The sequence below is a fragment of the Apiospora aurea genome, assembly GCF_038362705.1.
Source record: "Apiospora aurea strain CBS 24483 chromosome Unknown utg000008l_segment0_segment0, whole genome shotgun sequence".
NCBI lineage: Eukaryota > Fungi > Ascomycota > Sordariomycetes > Amphisphaeriales > Apiosporaceae > Apiospora > Apiospora aurea.
The window spans coordinates 407,909-422,039 of NW_027117395.1; the positions used below are offsets into that span (position 1 = coordinate 407,909).

The 14,131-nt window shown below is 57.2% G+C and overlaps 8 protein-coding genes across 8 annotated transcripts; 5 read left to right on the plus strand and 3 right to left on the minus strand.

Annotated features, from left to right (window-relative positions):
- Window positions 1–499: 499 nt before the first annotated feature.
- On the plus strand, window positions 500–1,372 carry PG986_011610 (uncharacterized protein; the record flags this gene model as incomplete). The annotated part of the gene is made up of 1 exon (XM_066847832.1): window positions 500–1,372. One exon carries the CDS (start codon window positions 500–502, stop codon window positions 1,370–1,372), a length of 873 nt encoding a protein of 290 aa, XP_066694528.1.
- Window positions 1,373–2,227: 855 nt separating this feature from the next.
- Window positions 2,228–2,717, minus strand: PG986_011611 (uncharacterized protein; the record flags this gene model as incomplete). The annotated part of the gene is made up of 2 exons (XM_066847833.1): window positions 2,228–2,570; window positions 2,656–2,717. The coding sequence occupies 2 exons, from the start codon at window positions 2,715–2,717 to the stop codon at window positions 2,228–2,230; spliced, it is 405 nt and encodes a 134-aa protein (XP_066694529.1).
- Window positions 2,718–3,272: 555 nt separating this feature from the next.
- PG986_011612 (carbohydrate esterase family 1 protein) lies at window positions 3,273–3,945 on the minus strand (the record flags this gene model as incomplete). The annotated part of the gene is made up of 2 exons (XM_066847834.1): window positions 3,273–3,870; window positions 3,923–3,945. 2 exons carry the CDS (start codon window positions 3,943–3,945, stop codon window positions 3,273–3,275), a joined length of 621 nt encoding a protein of 206 aa, XP_066694530.1.
- A 427-nt stretch (window positions 3,946–4,372) lies between these two features.
- Window positions 4,373–6,010, plus strand: PG986_011613 (oxidoreductase YjmC; the record flags this gene model as incomplete). The annotated part of the gene is made up of 1 exon (XM_066847835.1): window positions 4,373–6,010. The coding sequence occupies one exon, from the start codon at window positions 4,373–4,375 to the stop codon at window positions 6,008–6,010; it is 1,638 nt and encodes a 545-aa protein (XP_066694531.1).
- Window positions 6,011–6,575: 565 nt separating this feature from the next.
- On the plus strand, window positions 6,576–7,041 carry PG986_011614 (Clavaminate synthase-like protein; the record flags this gene model as incomplete). Its single annotated transcript, XM_066847836.1, has 2 exons — window positions 6,576–6,663; window positions 6,707–7,041. The coding sequence occupies 2 exons, from the start codon at window positions 6,576–6,578 to the stop codon at window positions 7,039–7,041; spliced, it is 423 nt and encodes a 140-aa protein (XP_066694532.1).
- A 38-nt stretch (window positions 7,042–7,079) lies between these two features.
- PG986_011615 (uncharacterized protein) lies at window positions 7,080–7,601 on the plus strand (the record flags this gene model as incomplete). Its single annotated transcript, XM_066847837.1, has 3 exons — window positions 7,080–7,093; window positions 7,261–7,396; window positions 7,455–7,601. 3 exons carry the CDS (start codon window positions 7,080–7,082, stop codon window positions 7,599–7,601), a joined length of 297 nt encoding a protein of 98 aa, XP_066694533.1.
- Window positions 7,602–7,941: 340 nt separating this feature from the next.
- PG986_011616 (uncharacterized protein) lies at window positions 7,942–8,474 on the minus strand (the record flags this gene model as incomplete). The annotated part of the gene is made up of 2 exons (XM_066847838.1): window positions 7,942–8,304; window positions 8,385–8,474. 2 exons carry the CDS (start codon window positions 8,472–8,474, stop codon window positions 7,942–7,944), a joined length of 453 nt encoding a protein of 150 aa, XP_066694534.1.
- A 3,841-nt stretch (window positions 8,475–12,315) lies between these two features.
- PG986_011617 (uncharacterized protein) lies at window positions 12,316–13,360 on the plus strand (the record flags this gene model as incomplete). Its single annotated transcript, XM_066847839.1, has 2 exons — window positions 12,316–12,882; window positions 12,929–13,360. 2 exons carry the CDS (start codon window positions 12,316–12,318, stop codon window positions 13,358–13,360), a joined length of 999 nt encoding a protein of 332 aa, XP_066694535.1.
- Window positions 13,361–14,131: the final 771 nt, after the last annotated feature.

Here is a 14,131-nt window from a genome sequence, read left to right on the forward strand (position 1 = left end):
CTTTCGCATACTTACGACAAAATGTAATACTACATAGCATTGAATGATACCCCAATGTGGATAATCAAACTGCTCTAAAAGTGAAGCATCTATATCTACTTACCCATGCTTGCTTATTCGCCATGTATCTCCGTGACAGAATGAACCACTGCGAAGTTGTTGTCAAAAGCAATTCGGCGATACGTGTTTTGTCGGGTCTGGTTCCGGCTCGGCTCCGATGGTCGGGGGCCTCTTTTCTTTTGCGCCGACGCAGAAATTACAGTGAACGTCATAGCTTTTTTTTTTGTTTTGGCCGTCATTGAAAAAAAACGTGGTGGCGGTTAATGCGCGAACCAAAACGGTAACTGCCAAACCAACATTGCCAAACCAACCCAACACAACTACTGCCTTGAACTTGGTGAATTGGTCTTCATTTTGACCCCAGCCTCGAAACACTACATCAGCGATCAAAATTCCCACTGGAGCACTACTTCCTTGTGAGGAAAGCCCAACAACTACCATGCGATCCTCATTACTCCCTCGGCGGCGCCCTCTGGAGCGCATCTGCGACGCCTGCCAACAGCAGCGGCGCGAACTGTCCAGCTCGACCAACAGATCGATCGGCCTTTTCAGCAAGCCCTCGCCATCACCATGCACCTCTTCCGCCTCGACACCGCGACGCTCCCAGGCCCCGACCGCCTCGCTGGTTTCGAACCGAGCCTTCTTCTCCTGCACACAAAGCGCCCGGGGAGCCGAAGCCGCGTCTCGCAAGCCCGCCGAACCCGGGTCCTCGCAGCAGCAGGAGCCACGACAGCCGTCTTCCAACGCCAGCACCAAGCAGGCCGTCGTGCCCCCGACCCACTACGAGCTCTTCCCCGAGACCTTCCCGCAAGGCCCCCCGCCCCACGGCCCCTTCGCCGTCGACGTCCCGGCCCTGCGCCGCGAGTTTTTGAGACTGCAAGCCAAAGCGCACCCGGACATGCACCCCCAAACGTCCAAGAACCGGGCCGAGGCCGCGTCGGCGCGCATCAACGAGGCGTTCAAGACGCTGGCGCACCCGCTGCTGCGGGCCCAGTACCTGCTCGAGCTGGCGGGCCGGGCCGACAACGCGGGGACGGACGAGAGCGCGAAGGTGGAGGACCCGGAGCTGCTGATGGAGGTGCTGGAGGCGCGGGAAATGATTGAGGAGGCGGAGACGGAGGAGGCGCTGGAGCCGCTGCGGGAGGAGAATGTCAGGCGGGAGAGGGAGAGCGAGCGGGGGCTGGGGGAGTGCTTCGCGCGGGGGGATCTCGAGGGGGCGGAGAGGGAGGCGGTGCGGTTGCGGTATTGGGTTAATATTCGGGAGAGTATCGATGCGTGGGAGAAGGGGAAGCCGGTGGTGTTGGAGCACTGAGGGGAGGGGGGGAGACGGACATGACTGTGGCTGTCGAGGGCGCCTGTTTCTCGCTGCCCCAACTTTAGGTCTTCTTCATGGTGTACGACAGCTGCTAGAAGGGAGTGCTTGTTACGTTGTTGCGAAACCGGGGGTGTGGTTTCGTGCATGGGCTATTTGCATTGCGTTGGGCGTTCCTAGAGTCGATGCGTCTTTGGTCATCCCACCTCACTGTCAGGCATCGTACTGTTTAGGTATGAGTCAAGAGAAGAAGGCAATGCCTTGCTAGAGAATATCGAGATTTGGAATGTTCCTTATGTTCCTATTCGGATTATCTACCGAGTAGTAGCATTTCTCTCTGCCAGGAAGAGGCCCTGGGCATTAGAGCTAGGGATTATTAAAGAGATGATAATATGAACTATAGCCCAATTTGATTAGCCATGTCATCTTCCGATTCATCGCTGATGAATGCATGAACTAGTGAGCCCTGTTTCTCCTTGTCGCTGTAGTGGTCCTCCAATCGAGCGGCTTCTTCATCTTGGAAGCCCCTAGATTCCGGGGTTGCTACACCAACACCTCATCTACATAGCCAGGAACATGTATCCAAGGCAACTTTCGATTCACCGTCTGTGTCATGGCTTTCCATGGCATCCAGTAGCTGCCAGTAATTGTCGAGCTTCCGGCACATTCCAGGACTCATCTCGATATCTGGCAGTACGTTTTTATTTTAAAGAAAAGAAGGGAAAAAAGAAGAAAGAAAAAAAAGAAAAAGAAGAAAAGAAGAAAGAAAAAAAAGGAAAAGAACAAACCGGCAAATTCACCGTTGCCGCCGTCATCATCAAAGTAGGTGCTGATACTGATAACCCCGTGATCCGTTCAGCGGTAGTCGGCGTACGATTCCGCGACCTTGGCGTGGTCCTCGCGGGCCTGGACCCAACCCCCCCAGGGCGAGATGCTCGACGTAGCGGAAGCCCTTCCCGCCGCAACGTACCAGGGACCTGCGCGTCGTACTTGGCGACCTGCGCTCAAGGTGAGGCGCTCTGCTTCGGGGGGCGAAGGCGGTACGCAACCTCGTCCCACGGGCATCGGTAGCATGTAGCAACTCCATGAAACCGCCGCGTCTCGTCCTCGTCGTAGGTGGCCATGTTCCATGCACTTGGGCGCGACGACTACGTAGCCGAAGGCCCAGAGGTCCGTCCGGTTGATGACGATCTCCAGCCTGGTGCCCTCCTCGTCGGTTTGGAAGACGTCGCGGAAGAAGGTATTGACCTGGATCACGCGGTGGAGCACCGCAAAGGTCCGACAGGCGGCTCATGATCTCGGTGCAGATCGTGCGGTTCTTCGGGGTGCGCAGGGTGTTGAGCATTCTCTCTCGTTGGCTTCGGCGCGAGTGAGGATCTATCCTTCAAATGCCTTGGGTAGCTCGTCGGGGGCGGGGAGGGGGGAGTTGGTTGGGGTGTTTTGGTTGGGGAGGCCGCTTAGATACCGGAGTTGGACCATTCTCCTTCGCTCGGGTCTGTCGGGGCTTAGACAGGCCATTCTGCCCAATGGAGAGCTAGATGTCCTGAGTGAAAGTTCTAGTGTCTACTTCCTCGACAGGAATAACTAGAAGCTGGGGCCAGACGTGCAGTGCGACCGGTTGGGTCCTTCATCTAGCGATGGTCCTGAATACGCCATGGGCAATCATTCTTTGGCCTGGCATCCTGAACGAGACAATGTTCGCACAGTGGTTTGAAACTTCGGTCGATGAGAAGGCATCATAGGCAGCACTTTGGGCATGCCCCAGTACCTTCACCGGCAATTGCCTCCCCTTTGCACGTAACCCCTTTTCCATCTTCACATGGTCATTTTGACTCCGGTAAGGCTTGGTCGGACTGCAGCAGCTTCTCTTGGACTCTACTTCTGCGAGCTTCTATCCCAATCACCCGCGAGGCGACCCGTCCCTCCATTTGAAGCAATCCCCAGTAGTGCATGTAAGATCGAACCACTTCACGACCTCGGCCTCTTGGTTCTGGATGTTATGCGAGACGCCCGCCGCACTGTACGCCTCGAACCAGCCAGTCGAGCCGTAGACGTACTTGGTCCAACCCGATACCGGGGTGTCCGCCGTGGTGCTGACCGGCGTCTCGCTCAAGCCCAAAACCGAGGTCCACTGCTTCACCTCCTCTCCGAAGTTGACATAGTTCAGCACCTCGTCGGCCGTCCCGTGAAAGACCTGCATCTTGGGCCGCCATCCATCATAGCCCGGATATGCGTCTCTAACCATGTTGGCCCACTCCCCGCCGGTATGCGCGACCTTCCCGGTTGCACACGCATCGCTCCAAGTCCCGTACCCCTCGCCCGCAAAGCAGCCAAAGGGCACGCCCGCGAACGCAGAGCCAGCGGCGAACATGTCCGGGTAAACACCGACCAGCACGTTCGTCATCATCGCCCCCGACGAGACGCCCGTAACGAAGACGCGGTCCCGGTCCCCGCCGTACTTATCCAGAGTCCAGCGCACCATACTCGCGATCCCAAGGCTGGGCGATGTGGAAGTAAAGAGTTAGCAGCATGCTGCAGGGGAAGACTGACGAGGGAATAGACCGCTGCGTCATCTTCAATCAATACTTGCCTGGACCAATCAGAAGTTTGGCTCAGCAATGCCACCCACCACATGTTTGGGAACAGGGTTCTCCTTGTAGTGGGAAACTGGTTCTTTACTACATAAGTAGCCAGGGGCCAAGACGATAAGACGTTCCCTGACTTGACGGGTAGCACCTGCCGGGGATTTTAACGTTGCGCCAGCGAGATCCGACCTGCGCTGGACCCGCGCTGGACCCGCGGTGAGAGCCAGTCCAGAGTCCACTGCCCCGCTTCTGTGCGACGACGACCAAATCATGCCCGGCACATAACTCAGCAAACGGCAGTCGGCCCGGCTACAATATCAATAACAGGGCAGCCTTCAAGTCAACCAACAGTGAAGCCGCTGGAAACTCATATGTGATATACCTAATAATCCTAAACACTTGACAGTTCACCGCCATGGCAGACCAAGCTCTCCCGGAGGAGGGGCCCGTGGACCTGTCGCTCAAGCCGGACAACAGCGAGGTCCTGCCACCCCCTCCACCGCCCATGTCCGCCAGCCCTCCCCGCATCCTGGTCATCGGCGCCGGCTCGCGTGGCCGCACCTACGCCCGCTCGGCCATCTCGTCCAGCAACGGTATTGTGGTCGCCGTGGCGGAGCCCGACCAGTACAAGCGCGAGCAGTTCGCCCGCAACTTCATCTGCCGCTGCAACCCCGACGAGCCCGCGCCCGAGGGCTCGCTCTTCGCCGACTGGCACGACTTCCTCGACTGGGAGATGACGCGGCGCGAGCGCGAGAAGGCGGGCGAGCCCGACGTCTCCGAGGGCGTCGACGCCGTCTTCGTCTGCGTCCTCGACGAGATGCACCACGACGTCGTCGTCGGCCTCGCCCCGCTCGGCCTGCACATCATGTGCGAGAAGCCGCTGGCCACGACGCTGTCCGACTGCGTCGGCATGTACCGCGCCCTCGCGCCGCACCAGCACGAGAAGGTCTTCTCCGTCGGCCACGTGCTGCGGTACAGCCCGCACAACATCCTGCTGCGCAAGCTGCTGCTCGAGGACAGGGCCATTGGCGACATCCTGAGCGTCGTTCACACCGAGCCCGTGGGCTGGTGGCACTTCTCGCACAGCTACGTCCGGGGCAACTGGCGGAAGGAGTCGACGACGGCGCCGTCGCTGCTGACTAAGAGTTGTCATGATATCGATATTCTCCTCTGGCTCATGTGCTCTCCCGCCCCGGGCTCAGATCTCCCACCCCATCTCCCATCTACGGTATCGTCCTCTGGTTCCTTACAGTTCTACAAGCGAAGCAGGAAACCGAAGGCTGCAGGAAACGCGACCAACTGCCTGAGTTGCCCCATCGAAAAGGACTGCATGTACTCGAGCAAGAGCATCTACGTGGGTCCCCGACATATGGGCCTGGAGACGGGCAACACCCGCTGGCCCATCAGCATCGTGATGCCCGACATCGAGAGCTTCGCCGAGGACAAGCGGAAAGACGCGCTGCTCTCCGCCCTGGCCGAGGACTACGACGAGACGACGCCGAAGGAGGCGGTCGACAGGCGCAACTGGTTCGGCCGGTGCGTCTTCGAGTCCGACAACGACGTGTGCGACGAGCAGGTCGTGACGATGAACTGGGAGGAGGAGCCGCTGACGCCCGGCGGCGCGGCGGACGCCGAGTCGCTGCAGGGCCGCGGCTCGAAGCAGGCGACCTTCCACATGATTGCGCAGACCAAGAAGCAGTGCGAGCGCTACTCGTACGTCTACGGCACCGAGGGCGAGATCTACGCCGACTCGCGCGTCATCACGATTGAGAACTTCCGGACGGGCGAGACGACGTCGCACAGGCCGCAGCTCGAGAGCCTGGGCCACGGCGGCGGCGACGTGGGGCTGACGCGGCAGTTTATTCTCGCGGTGGACCGCGTCAAGAATCACGGCTGGTCCGCCGAGAGGGCGCAGGCGGAGTATATCGGCTGCACGCTGGAGGAGGCCGTGCGCAGCCATGCCATGGTGTTTGCGGCGGAGGAGGCGCGGACGGGGGAGAAGGTGATTGAGTGGAAGGCTTGGTGGGATCGGGAGGTTGGCAACATTGAGTGAGGTCCGAGTTACTTCGGTCAAGTTATCTCTTAGGTCGAGTCGAGCCCCTATAAATTGTTCTGCTCTATACGGCAACTGCAGCGACGCCGTGTAACCTGCCTCGGATACCAACTCGCAGCCAGTCCGCATAAAGCATCATTCGACCTTTGACTGTCTACCTGATACGCATCTTGACCGCAGAGAGCTTCCCCGTAGTATCAACAAAGGGCCGACTCTCCATTTTAGCCTCTTCGCCGACTCTTGCTGCTGCTGCACAGGTAGGAGTCAGCTTCCTCATTCAGGTTTACCCTGTTGTTACATTGATGCCAAACAACACCTGTCTTTGGTCGACCCTCCGGTTGGGTTGTATTTCCCAATTGCGTTGCCAGAAACCAATCAGGCTGATTGCAGTCCTTGGGCAAGAAAACGCGAGTTCTCGAGGGGAGCGGGCCGCAGGTTCTGCAATCTCCTGGCGATTTATAAGTAGCAGGAGATCCCAGCCTGTGTGTCCCAGCTATCTATTTGCTCGGACATTGCCTCCATAGCCATATTGCCAGCAAGTTGCACCAGGCATCTGATACCTACCATGGAGCTCTTGGGCGTTCGTGGTGGCCTGGGCAAATGGCACCAGCACCCGCTTCCCCGCGGCTTGGCTGCGCGTCTTCGCGCCGCTGGTCGCTGAGGAAGTTGGTCGCACGCACCGCCTTTCTTTCTCAGGCCATGATGGGCGGACTGGCCGGACGACAGACACCCTGGAGATCCCGGAAGTGGATTACTATTCCATATTCCCGACGGAGGAGCCGACAGAGCGGCAAAGGAACCAAACCACCCTCCGGGTAGTCGACATGCTCTTCCACGAGGGCAAGGGCGGGCTGGTCAAAATCGTGAACACGCCGCCGGCCGACGTGGCGTCCGAGCGGAACCGTGCCAACACCATCGTCACCAAGGTCCTCAAGCAGCTGTTCGGCAGCGTCTTCGCCCAGCGGACGGGGCGTTCAATATCACGACGGATTACGGCGCCGACAAGCTTCGGGGGGGGCGGAGCTGCATAATTATCGGACGGAGGAGGTGCTGCTTCCGCATTCTGACCATGCCCACTGTGACGTAAGTTTTCTTCTTCTTCTTCTTTTTTATATCCGTCCCTGCCCCGACCCCGGCTCCTCGTTATATCGTGCTCGCCAAATCTCAGCTTTCCACGAATATTAGCACCCGGCTCAGATCCAAGGCCTGTACTGCCTGGAAGGCGAAAGCCACACCACCTTCGTCTCCAGCCTCGCCGTCCTCGAGACCCTGCGCCGCGAGGCGCCCGACCTGTATCCGTACCTGTCGCGCGCCCCGATGGTGATGGGCCGCCCTGCCTACGCCAAGTTCCAGGAGATCGCGCGGCGGCCGGCGCACCAGCTCAAGGTGCGGTTTCGGCCGGGGGGGGGGGGGTGCGGGGATGCCGCGCACGAGCGTCGGGCAGACGGTGCCCGAGGGGGTGGTGTGGGAGCGGTACCGGTCGCTGCAGATCGCGCGGCTGCGGGACGTCGTGGCGGAGGCGTGGTTGGTCCATGTGCCGGCGGCGCCGCTGTATGAGCTTGGGAGGTTGCATCGGTTGGGTGGGGAGTGAGATGGGGAGTAGGGCAGTCGACTCGGCTGTCCGGGATATGGTGGTGTGTTGCCCATGGGCAATTAAAAAAGGGGGTCTTGAAGCACGTACTATACGGGAAGGGGTTCCGGGCTATCATAAACGAAGCAAGCGAACAATAGCAAAAGCTCATGTTCCAATTTTCAGGTAGTTCATGGTGTACACAAAGCTCATATATATTACGTCTTGATTCTGCGCTGTGTATATCAAGAGGCATGAAGTTCGTTTAAACCTGTATACTAGGCGACGTCTATCATACCAGGGCCTCCTTCCCGCTTACTGCTCCAGTGTGTATAGGGGTACATCACACAGGGACGAAAGCTTAGTAGACAGTGATGGTAACAGTAATAACCGGCGTCGGCGCCGTCGTGACAGCGGCCGTGACGCCCCAGCAAGAGCAGGTGGAGCTATAGCGGGCCGCGCCGGAACAGGCGCTGGCGTAAGCAGGGACGGCGGTGGGGACGACGGTGACGGCGCCCTCGGCGCGTTTCTCTTGTACTCGTTTGAGCAGTGTCTGCGGGGCGACGTCCTCTTCCTCGTCGCAGCTGTCGGCCGTCGTGGTCACGATGACGGTCGACATGGGCGGCGTCACGGTGGTGGACAGGAAGGACGTGCAGTCCTGCCGGAACGAGGACATGGACTCGGGGCCGCGGCGGGTGCCGGTCACGGCGCGGGCGCAGTTGTCCTTTGTGGGGGGAAGCATGTTAGTATATATAGGTGGGATGAGAGTTGTTTAGTTGGAGAAGTGCTGCGGACGGCACTTACGGCGTTGCACCCGTTGTTGTTGCGGGGCTCGAAGACGGCGCCGGCCAGGGCGAGAGGCAGCAGAGCTGCGGTGATGAGGACCGACTTCATTGTTCCGGAGGAGTACCCTTCAAGGTGAGACCGCCGGGGAATACTGTTTGCAGGTGAGGATTTCTGACCAATCTGACAAGCCCGGAACGGAAGGTCAGCAAGTTGGGGCAAGAGGAGGGCGGCTCTCTGACGTTTATATCTTGCCTCAGTAGAATGGTTGGTCCGGGGAAATGCAACTGGGGGGGGGACGATAGGGCATGCAGCCAAGCCGTGCAGCATATCGGACTCTTGCAAAGGTCTACGGCCTTCCTAATCAATACACGACGTATATGTTCCCACTACCAGGTGCAGCGAACGTTGGTTACCCTCTCTCTCTCTCTCTCTCTCTCTCTCTCTCTTTCCCGGGATGCCGAAGCTGGGGGCTGGGCCCAGGATCCTGGCTACCTAGGCGAGCCGGCCTAGACTGTCATATTGGTCGGGTTAAAGATGTGAGCTATCGGTCCCAAAAGAAGGCAGGTTGCGCATATCGGGAACCAATAGAACGTCATGCCGTCCGGCGCACCCCTGCAACCCTCCTCCTTGTTCCGGCCTAGCTGAGGCCCAGGATGACTGCATTGCATGCGCGTTCGCGCTATTGACACGGGCTCTCCTTGCGTTTTAGCCAGCTCGCTACCCTCAGCCCGGCCTCGCGTAGTTAATTTTCCTTGGGACATTTCCCCTCATCGGACCAAGGTGAAAGGATGAGGAGAAAGCGGGAGGATAATGTACTCGGTTTCGGGATCAGATCCCGTAAAACTACCAAAAGAAAGGAGCTGTTGCCAAGAATAGATTGCTGGGCGGCGCGGGAACTTTCACTAGGCCGGATCTGGTCATGCCATGGCGGAAGAATCAACCATCACCATCGAGCAGAGCAGGACCAACTCCAATCCCCGGGTTTGGCGAGCCATTGCCATTGGTTTCTGTTTACCAGTGTGGACGGGCGGACAAGGAACAAGAGAAGAGGGGGGAATTGCCAGCAAGTTTGTCTGAGTGCAGCAGTCCGTCGTCGTCGTCGTCGTCGTCGGGTGGAATATGGCCGCACATATTCATCACGCGAAACCCATGTCCCCGAAATTGGTTTCAAGAGCCAAGGGGGGAAAAAGAAGAAAAAAATTGGGTGGTGGATTTGTTGTGGTTGATCATACTACATCATTGTTTGGCGAAGGGGAAAATCAAGTAATCTTGAGATACCGACGCAAAGACGCAGCCCGAAGAAAGCAGTGCTCGTCACTTTCTTCGAACCCGATGTTGGGCAAAATCAAACAACCATGAGATACCAAACACGCCGTGCATGACCAACCACTCGACCACTTGTTACAGTCTGAGACTGGTTGACGGATTCAATGTTGCAGCCTTACACATCCCAAACACAACTTTCCTCTCATCCCCAGACCTTTTTTTTTCTTCCACATTTCACCCACCACATTAAATCGATGATAGGGGGTGGGTGGATGGGATGGCTTTCAGAGATGCCCCCTTTGGCTTCTACAGAATCTGGATAGCTTATACTCATACACCTGCCTACGTAATTAATAAAGTTTGGGATATTTGTTGTAACTACAGGCAGTGAAGCTGACCCCCAAGCAATCGTCTAGCACAAGTCCGGATCAGTCGGTTCTACGCAATCAAAGGACAGGTCTTCAAGTCTGGCACGGACTCGGTCATGTTGCCCTGGCCTTCTTGACTCAATCGACCGTCAAACCGGAGCCGGAACCCGCCTTGAGATGCCAAACGGTTATATGCAATCAACAGCAACGTCTTGGAGGGCTTCGGAATATAACGACATGAATCTCTCATTCACTCAAATTTATGGTTCGTTCTTTGTACTGATCATCACATGGAGGGTACAGTTGCCCACTCACTTATCACGCTTATTCCTTCCCTTGCGGTTTGTCGTTTAAGTGGCACAGCAAGAGGTTAATCTGGATGTTACAGATCAGCTCTGCTCTACATGGTTGATTAAAATTGTACGGAAAAGCTTCAGAATAAGGGGTTTCCCCGTGGTCGGTTTCTCTGTTGCTACACAACCAAGTAGGTGAGCCTCGCGGTGGTTCGCTTCTCATGTTGGTCTTCATCGTGCCGCGACTTTGTTGCTAAGCTAATACAAGACAGGACCGGTGATCATACGCGGCCACCACATTCCGAAATCGAACGGTATCGCATCGGGTTCCAGCTATCTCGAACAAATATAAAAGACTTCAGGTTTAGTCATACAAAGACATCTAGCTCGCTTTTGCCAATATCCTTGGGCCACCCGATACAGCCAATGGATATTGCGGTGCATAAATAGATATCACGTAAGTAGATAAGTAGATCACTGCCATGTTATACCCCGGTTAGACAGGGCACTGCCGCAGTAGGAACAGTAATTATGGCCCCTATTTGTCCTAGGCCCAGTATTTGTCACCGCCCTAGTGCTTTTTCAGATGCTATCCTTTGCGTCCTCCTTGAGGCCGAGTGAGTGTTATAGGCAAAGCACTGCCAACATACTCTGCTGTCAACAGAAGGCAGGCCTTCATTTGTACACCGTGTTGGGGGTTACTTTTTCAAGTGAACTCAAGATCTCACATCCTTCACAAACAAGACCGCGAACACCATGTCCAGCCCGCTGGGTTCACCCCTAGCCCGGCTCCGATTTGGTGTCGTATACCACATACTAAGCTCTATTATGTTCCTAAGATCAGATTCATCTGGCTAAACGGTGGTGCCTTTGCCGCTCAGGGAGATGGGGTGGCGTTCTTGTGCCAGTGTAATGGCAGGTTCGGCGAATTGACCTATGCCGACAACTTGGATGTGACGAACTGCTTGGTCCCTTATTTCTTTTTTTTAGTCCGAGATTCGTTGGCTGCCACCGGTCGACCGATGTCAGCAACGTCATGCATACCAACGCCAATACTACAAGGAGAAAAGAACCGGCATTGTCGTCGACTATCAACTATAGCGATGTGTGCAGCAAGCCAATCTTCAGGTCGGACTTGGAGCTGGGTTGGGTGTTGGTCTATCGTCGCTGAACCCTTTGGCGATTAGCCTGCGGTCGTTGAGAAGAGCGCAATAAGAGGTCAAACATGTCAGGGGAAGTCAGGTTAGCCGTACGCAGGCTGCAAGCGAGTAAGAGCAATAGCAAGCCGGCGAGAAAAAGCAGGCCTCAGGGTGCTACAGCAAGCTATGAGGAAAACCCATACAGTCCGTATCATGCCCGTCCGCCAGCTCCACCTCGGTCCAACCACCACTGTCGGCTGCTCATATACCAGCGCGGTGCTACGCAAAGCCTGCATGTATGCAATGATGGACATGGTCGTTAGGCGAGCGCCCATCGTAGAAATCGCCCAACACTCAATCGGTTGAGCGGCATCCCGTGGTGTTTGTATGAATAGCACAAGTCGCCAGTACTCACGCTGCTTGGGACAGGGACAGGATGCTGTAACTGTAAGCAGCTGCGTCCAGCCAGCCTCACGCCAGAGCCTCAATTGACACAACAGTTCTACTTAGTTGAAGTCAAGCTGGCATTGCCGCTTCGAAATCCCGAAGGTAAGAGGAAGGATTAGATCATCAGAACAACAAATTATCCCTCTTTGGTGTAAGTCGCTGCATCTAAAGATGTTCTGTTCCCGGGTCATGTGTAGGTAGTGGCCATTCATGGGACAACATCGGCCCCACTACGCCGGAAAGCTGTCTAGCCGTTTTCCGCCCAAGCTCCAGCAAGAGCAAGCCTTCTCAACCCTCGCACGAAGAAGCTCCATCAAAAAGTTCGCGAAGGTGGTCAAACGTCACCCCCCTCCAATTCACCCCACGACGACGACGACGACGACGACGACCAATTGGCCCGCCCACGACCGACCGATCACACAGGCACACGGACGCAATGGCCTTCCGAATACAACCTCTGGCCCGACCGGCCGCGAGGGCGACCGCCTTCGCCGCGGGCTGCAGCAGCTCCTCCACCTCCACATCGACAGCAGCGACATGCCGCAGCCCACTACTCTCTTCCCTCTTTCAGTCGCAGCAGCAGCTGCTGCACCAGCACCAGCAGCAGGTCCGGTACGCGCGCACCATGACCAAGGCCGAGGAGGAGGACCTGCAGGGCATCCCCGTGCGCCTGCTGCGCGACATTGTCGGCTTCGGCCGCCGGCACGCCATCATCCGCGTCAAGCCCGGCCGCATGCGCAACGTCTGGCACCACAAGGGCCTCGCCGAGTACATGACCAAGCAGCGCTTCCAGGAGCTCGGCGTCACCGAGGCCGCCATCGGCGTCCGCGACCGCACCTTTGGCACCCAGATGCTCATCGAAGACGAGTCGGCCGAGACTGCTGCTGCCTCCAAGCCTGGCAGCGGTAGCGGCAGCAGCCAGAGCAAGAGGAACAATGCCATGCTTGAGGGCACCAGGACCCAATCGGTAAGGCAGCCCGCACACCTAACTCCTTTCCAGCCGGTATTTCTTCGAATCTATCATAATTGCTAACGTGGAACCAAAACAGCCCGAGGAAACCCGCGCCATCTTCGACCAAATCATCCCCGAAGTCCTCACCTTCGCCCGCAAACCCATCTCGACCCCCGAGCCCGCCGAGCCCGCCATCCCCCGCTCCCCCGCCCTGGCCGCCAACGCCGTGACCTCGGCCTCCTCGGGCCAGCCCGAGCCCTCGACAACGGCAGCGGCCGTGACCGCCATCTTCGGCTCCGTGACCGCGCACGACATCCTCGAGATCGCCATCGCGGGCGCCCAGTCCGTCCGGCCCGGCGCCGTCTCCAGCGGCGCCCTCCAGGCCCGCGACATCGTCATCCTCGGCCTCGAGGCCGGCGAGGACCGCATCAAGCGCCTCGGCCGCTTCGAGGTCGAAATCCGCGCGGGCGGCGACGGGGTCCCGCCTCTGCGGAGGGTGATCGAGGTCGTGCCCGAAGGCGAGGCATAAATGAAATCAAGAAGAGACGCGCCCCTCCCCAAGTTTGAAACCCCCTCCCAGTTCTCCTCCCCTCCAAGGGGAACAGGTGTAACTCAGCCGCACGAAAGCCTGCCTCGGGGGAGAGAAGGAAAGAGGCGGAGAACCCGCCATCTAGGCTGGCCTACTTTTACTTGTTTGTACCATGCAGCGTCGCGCAGATAGGAAGGGCATGGGAGGCGTTGACTGTACACTAGTTCGACAGAAGTGCCGATGTGGTATATGCACATGTACCATACACATTTACCATGGACAAGCTGCCGTCCATGTACGAGCCGACAGCGGGGACTCGGATGTGAAAATAAACCGCATAGAACTTGATATGTATCTGTACATACATTGGAAAGCCCCCCTATCTCGCTACTCGGGATAGAACTAGCTGGTCACCAAACGCTTGTCTCTTGAGGGATGCCGTCTATAATGATATTTGGGTATACTACAAACTCAACAACCGTTCCCCCCTCCTTCGCTTGTTTCGTATCATGGACAAAGTGTGCAAAAAACCAAACATACAATCTTCTTTCTAAGATAAGCAAGACAAAACATACTCTATGCCAAGCGCCATTGCCTTCCAAGAGAGAGGGCAGTGTGAAAGCAGCAGAAGACGAATCCATTTAGGCCTAGGTGCGAGTGTGGCCAACCAGAACAAGAATGCAGAAAAGAAAAACGCCCTCCTTCGCACTTCTCATACCGAACCGAAGCCCATCCAAACCCAATGACGAATGTATCCCCCCAAAAGACAAA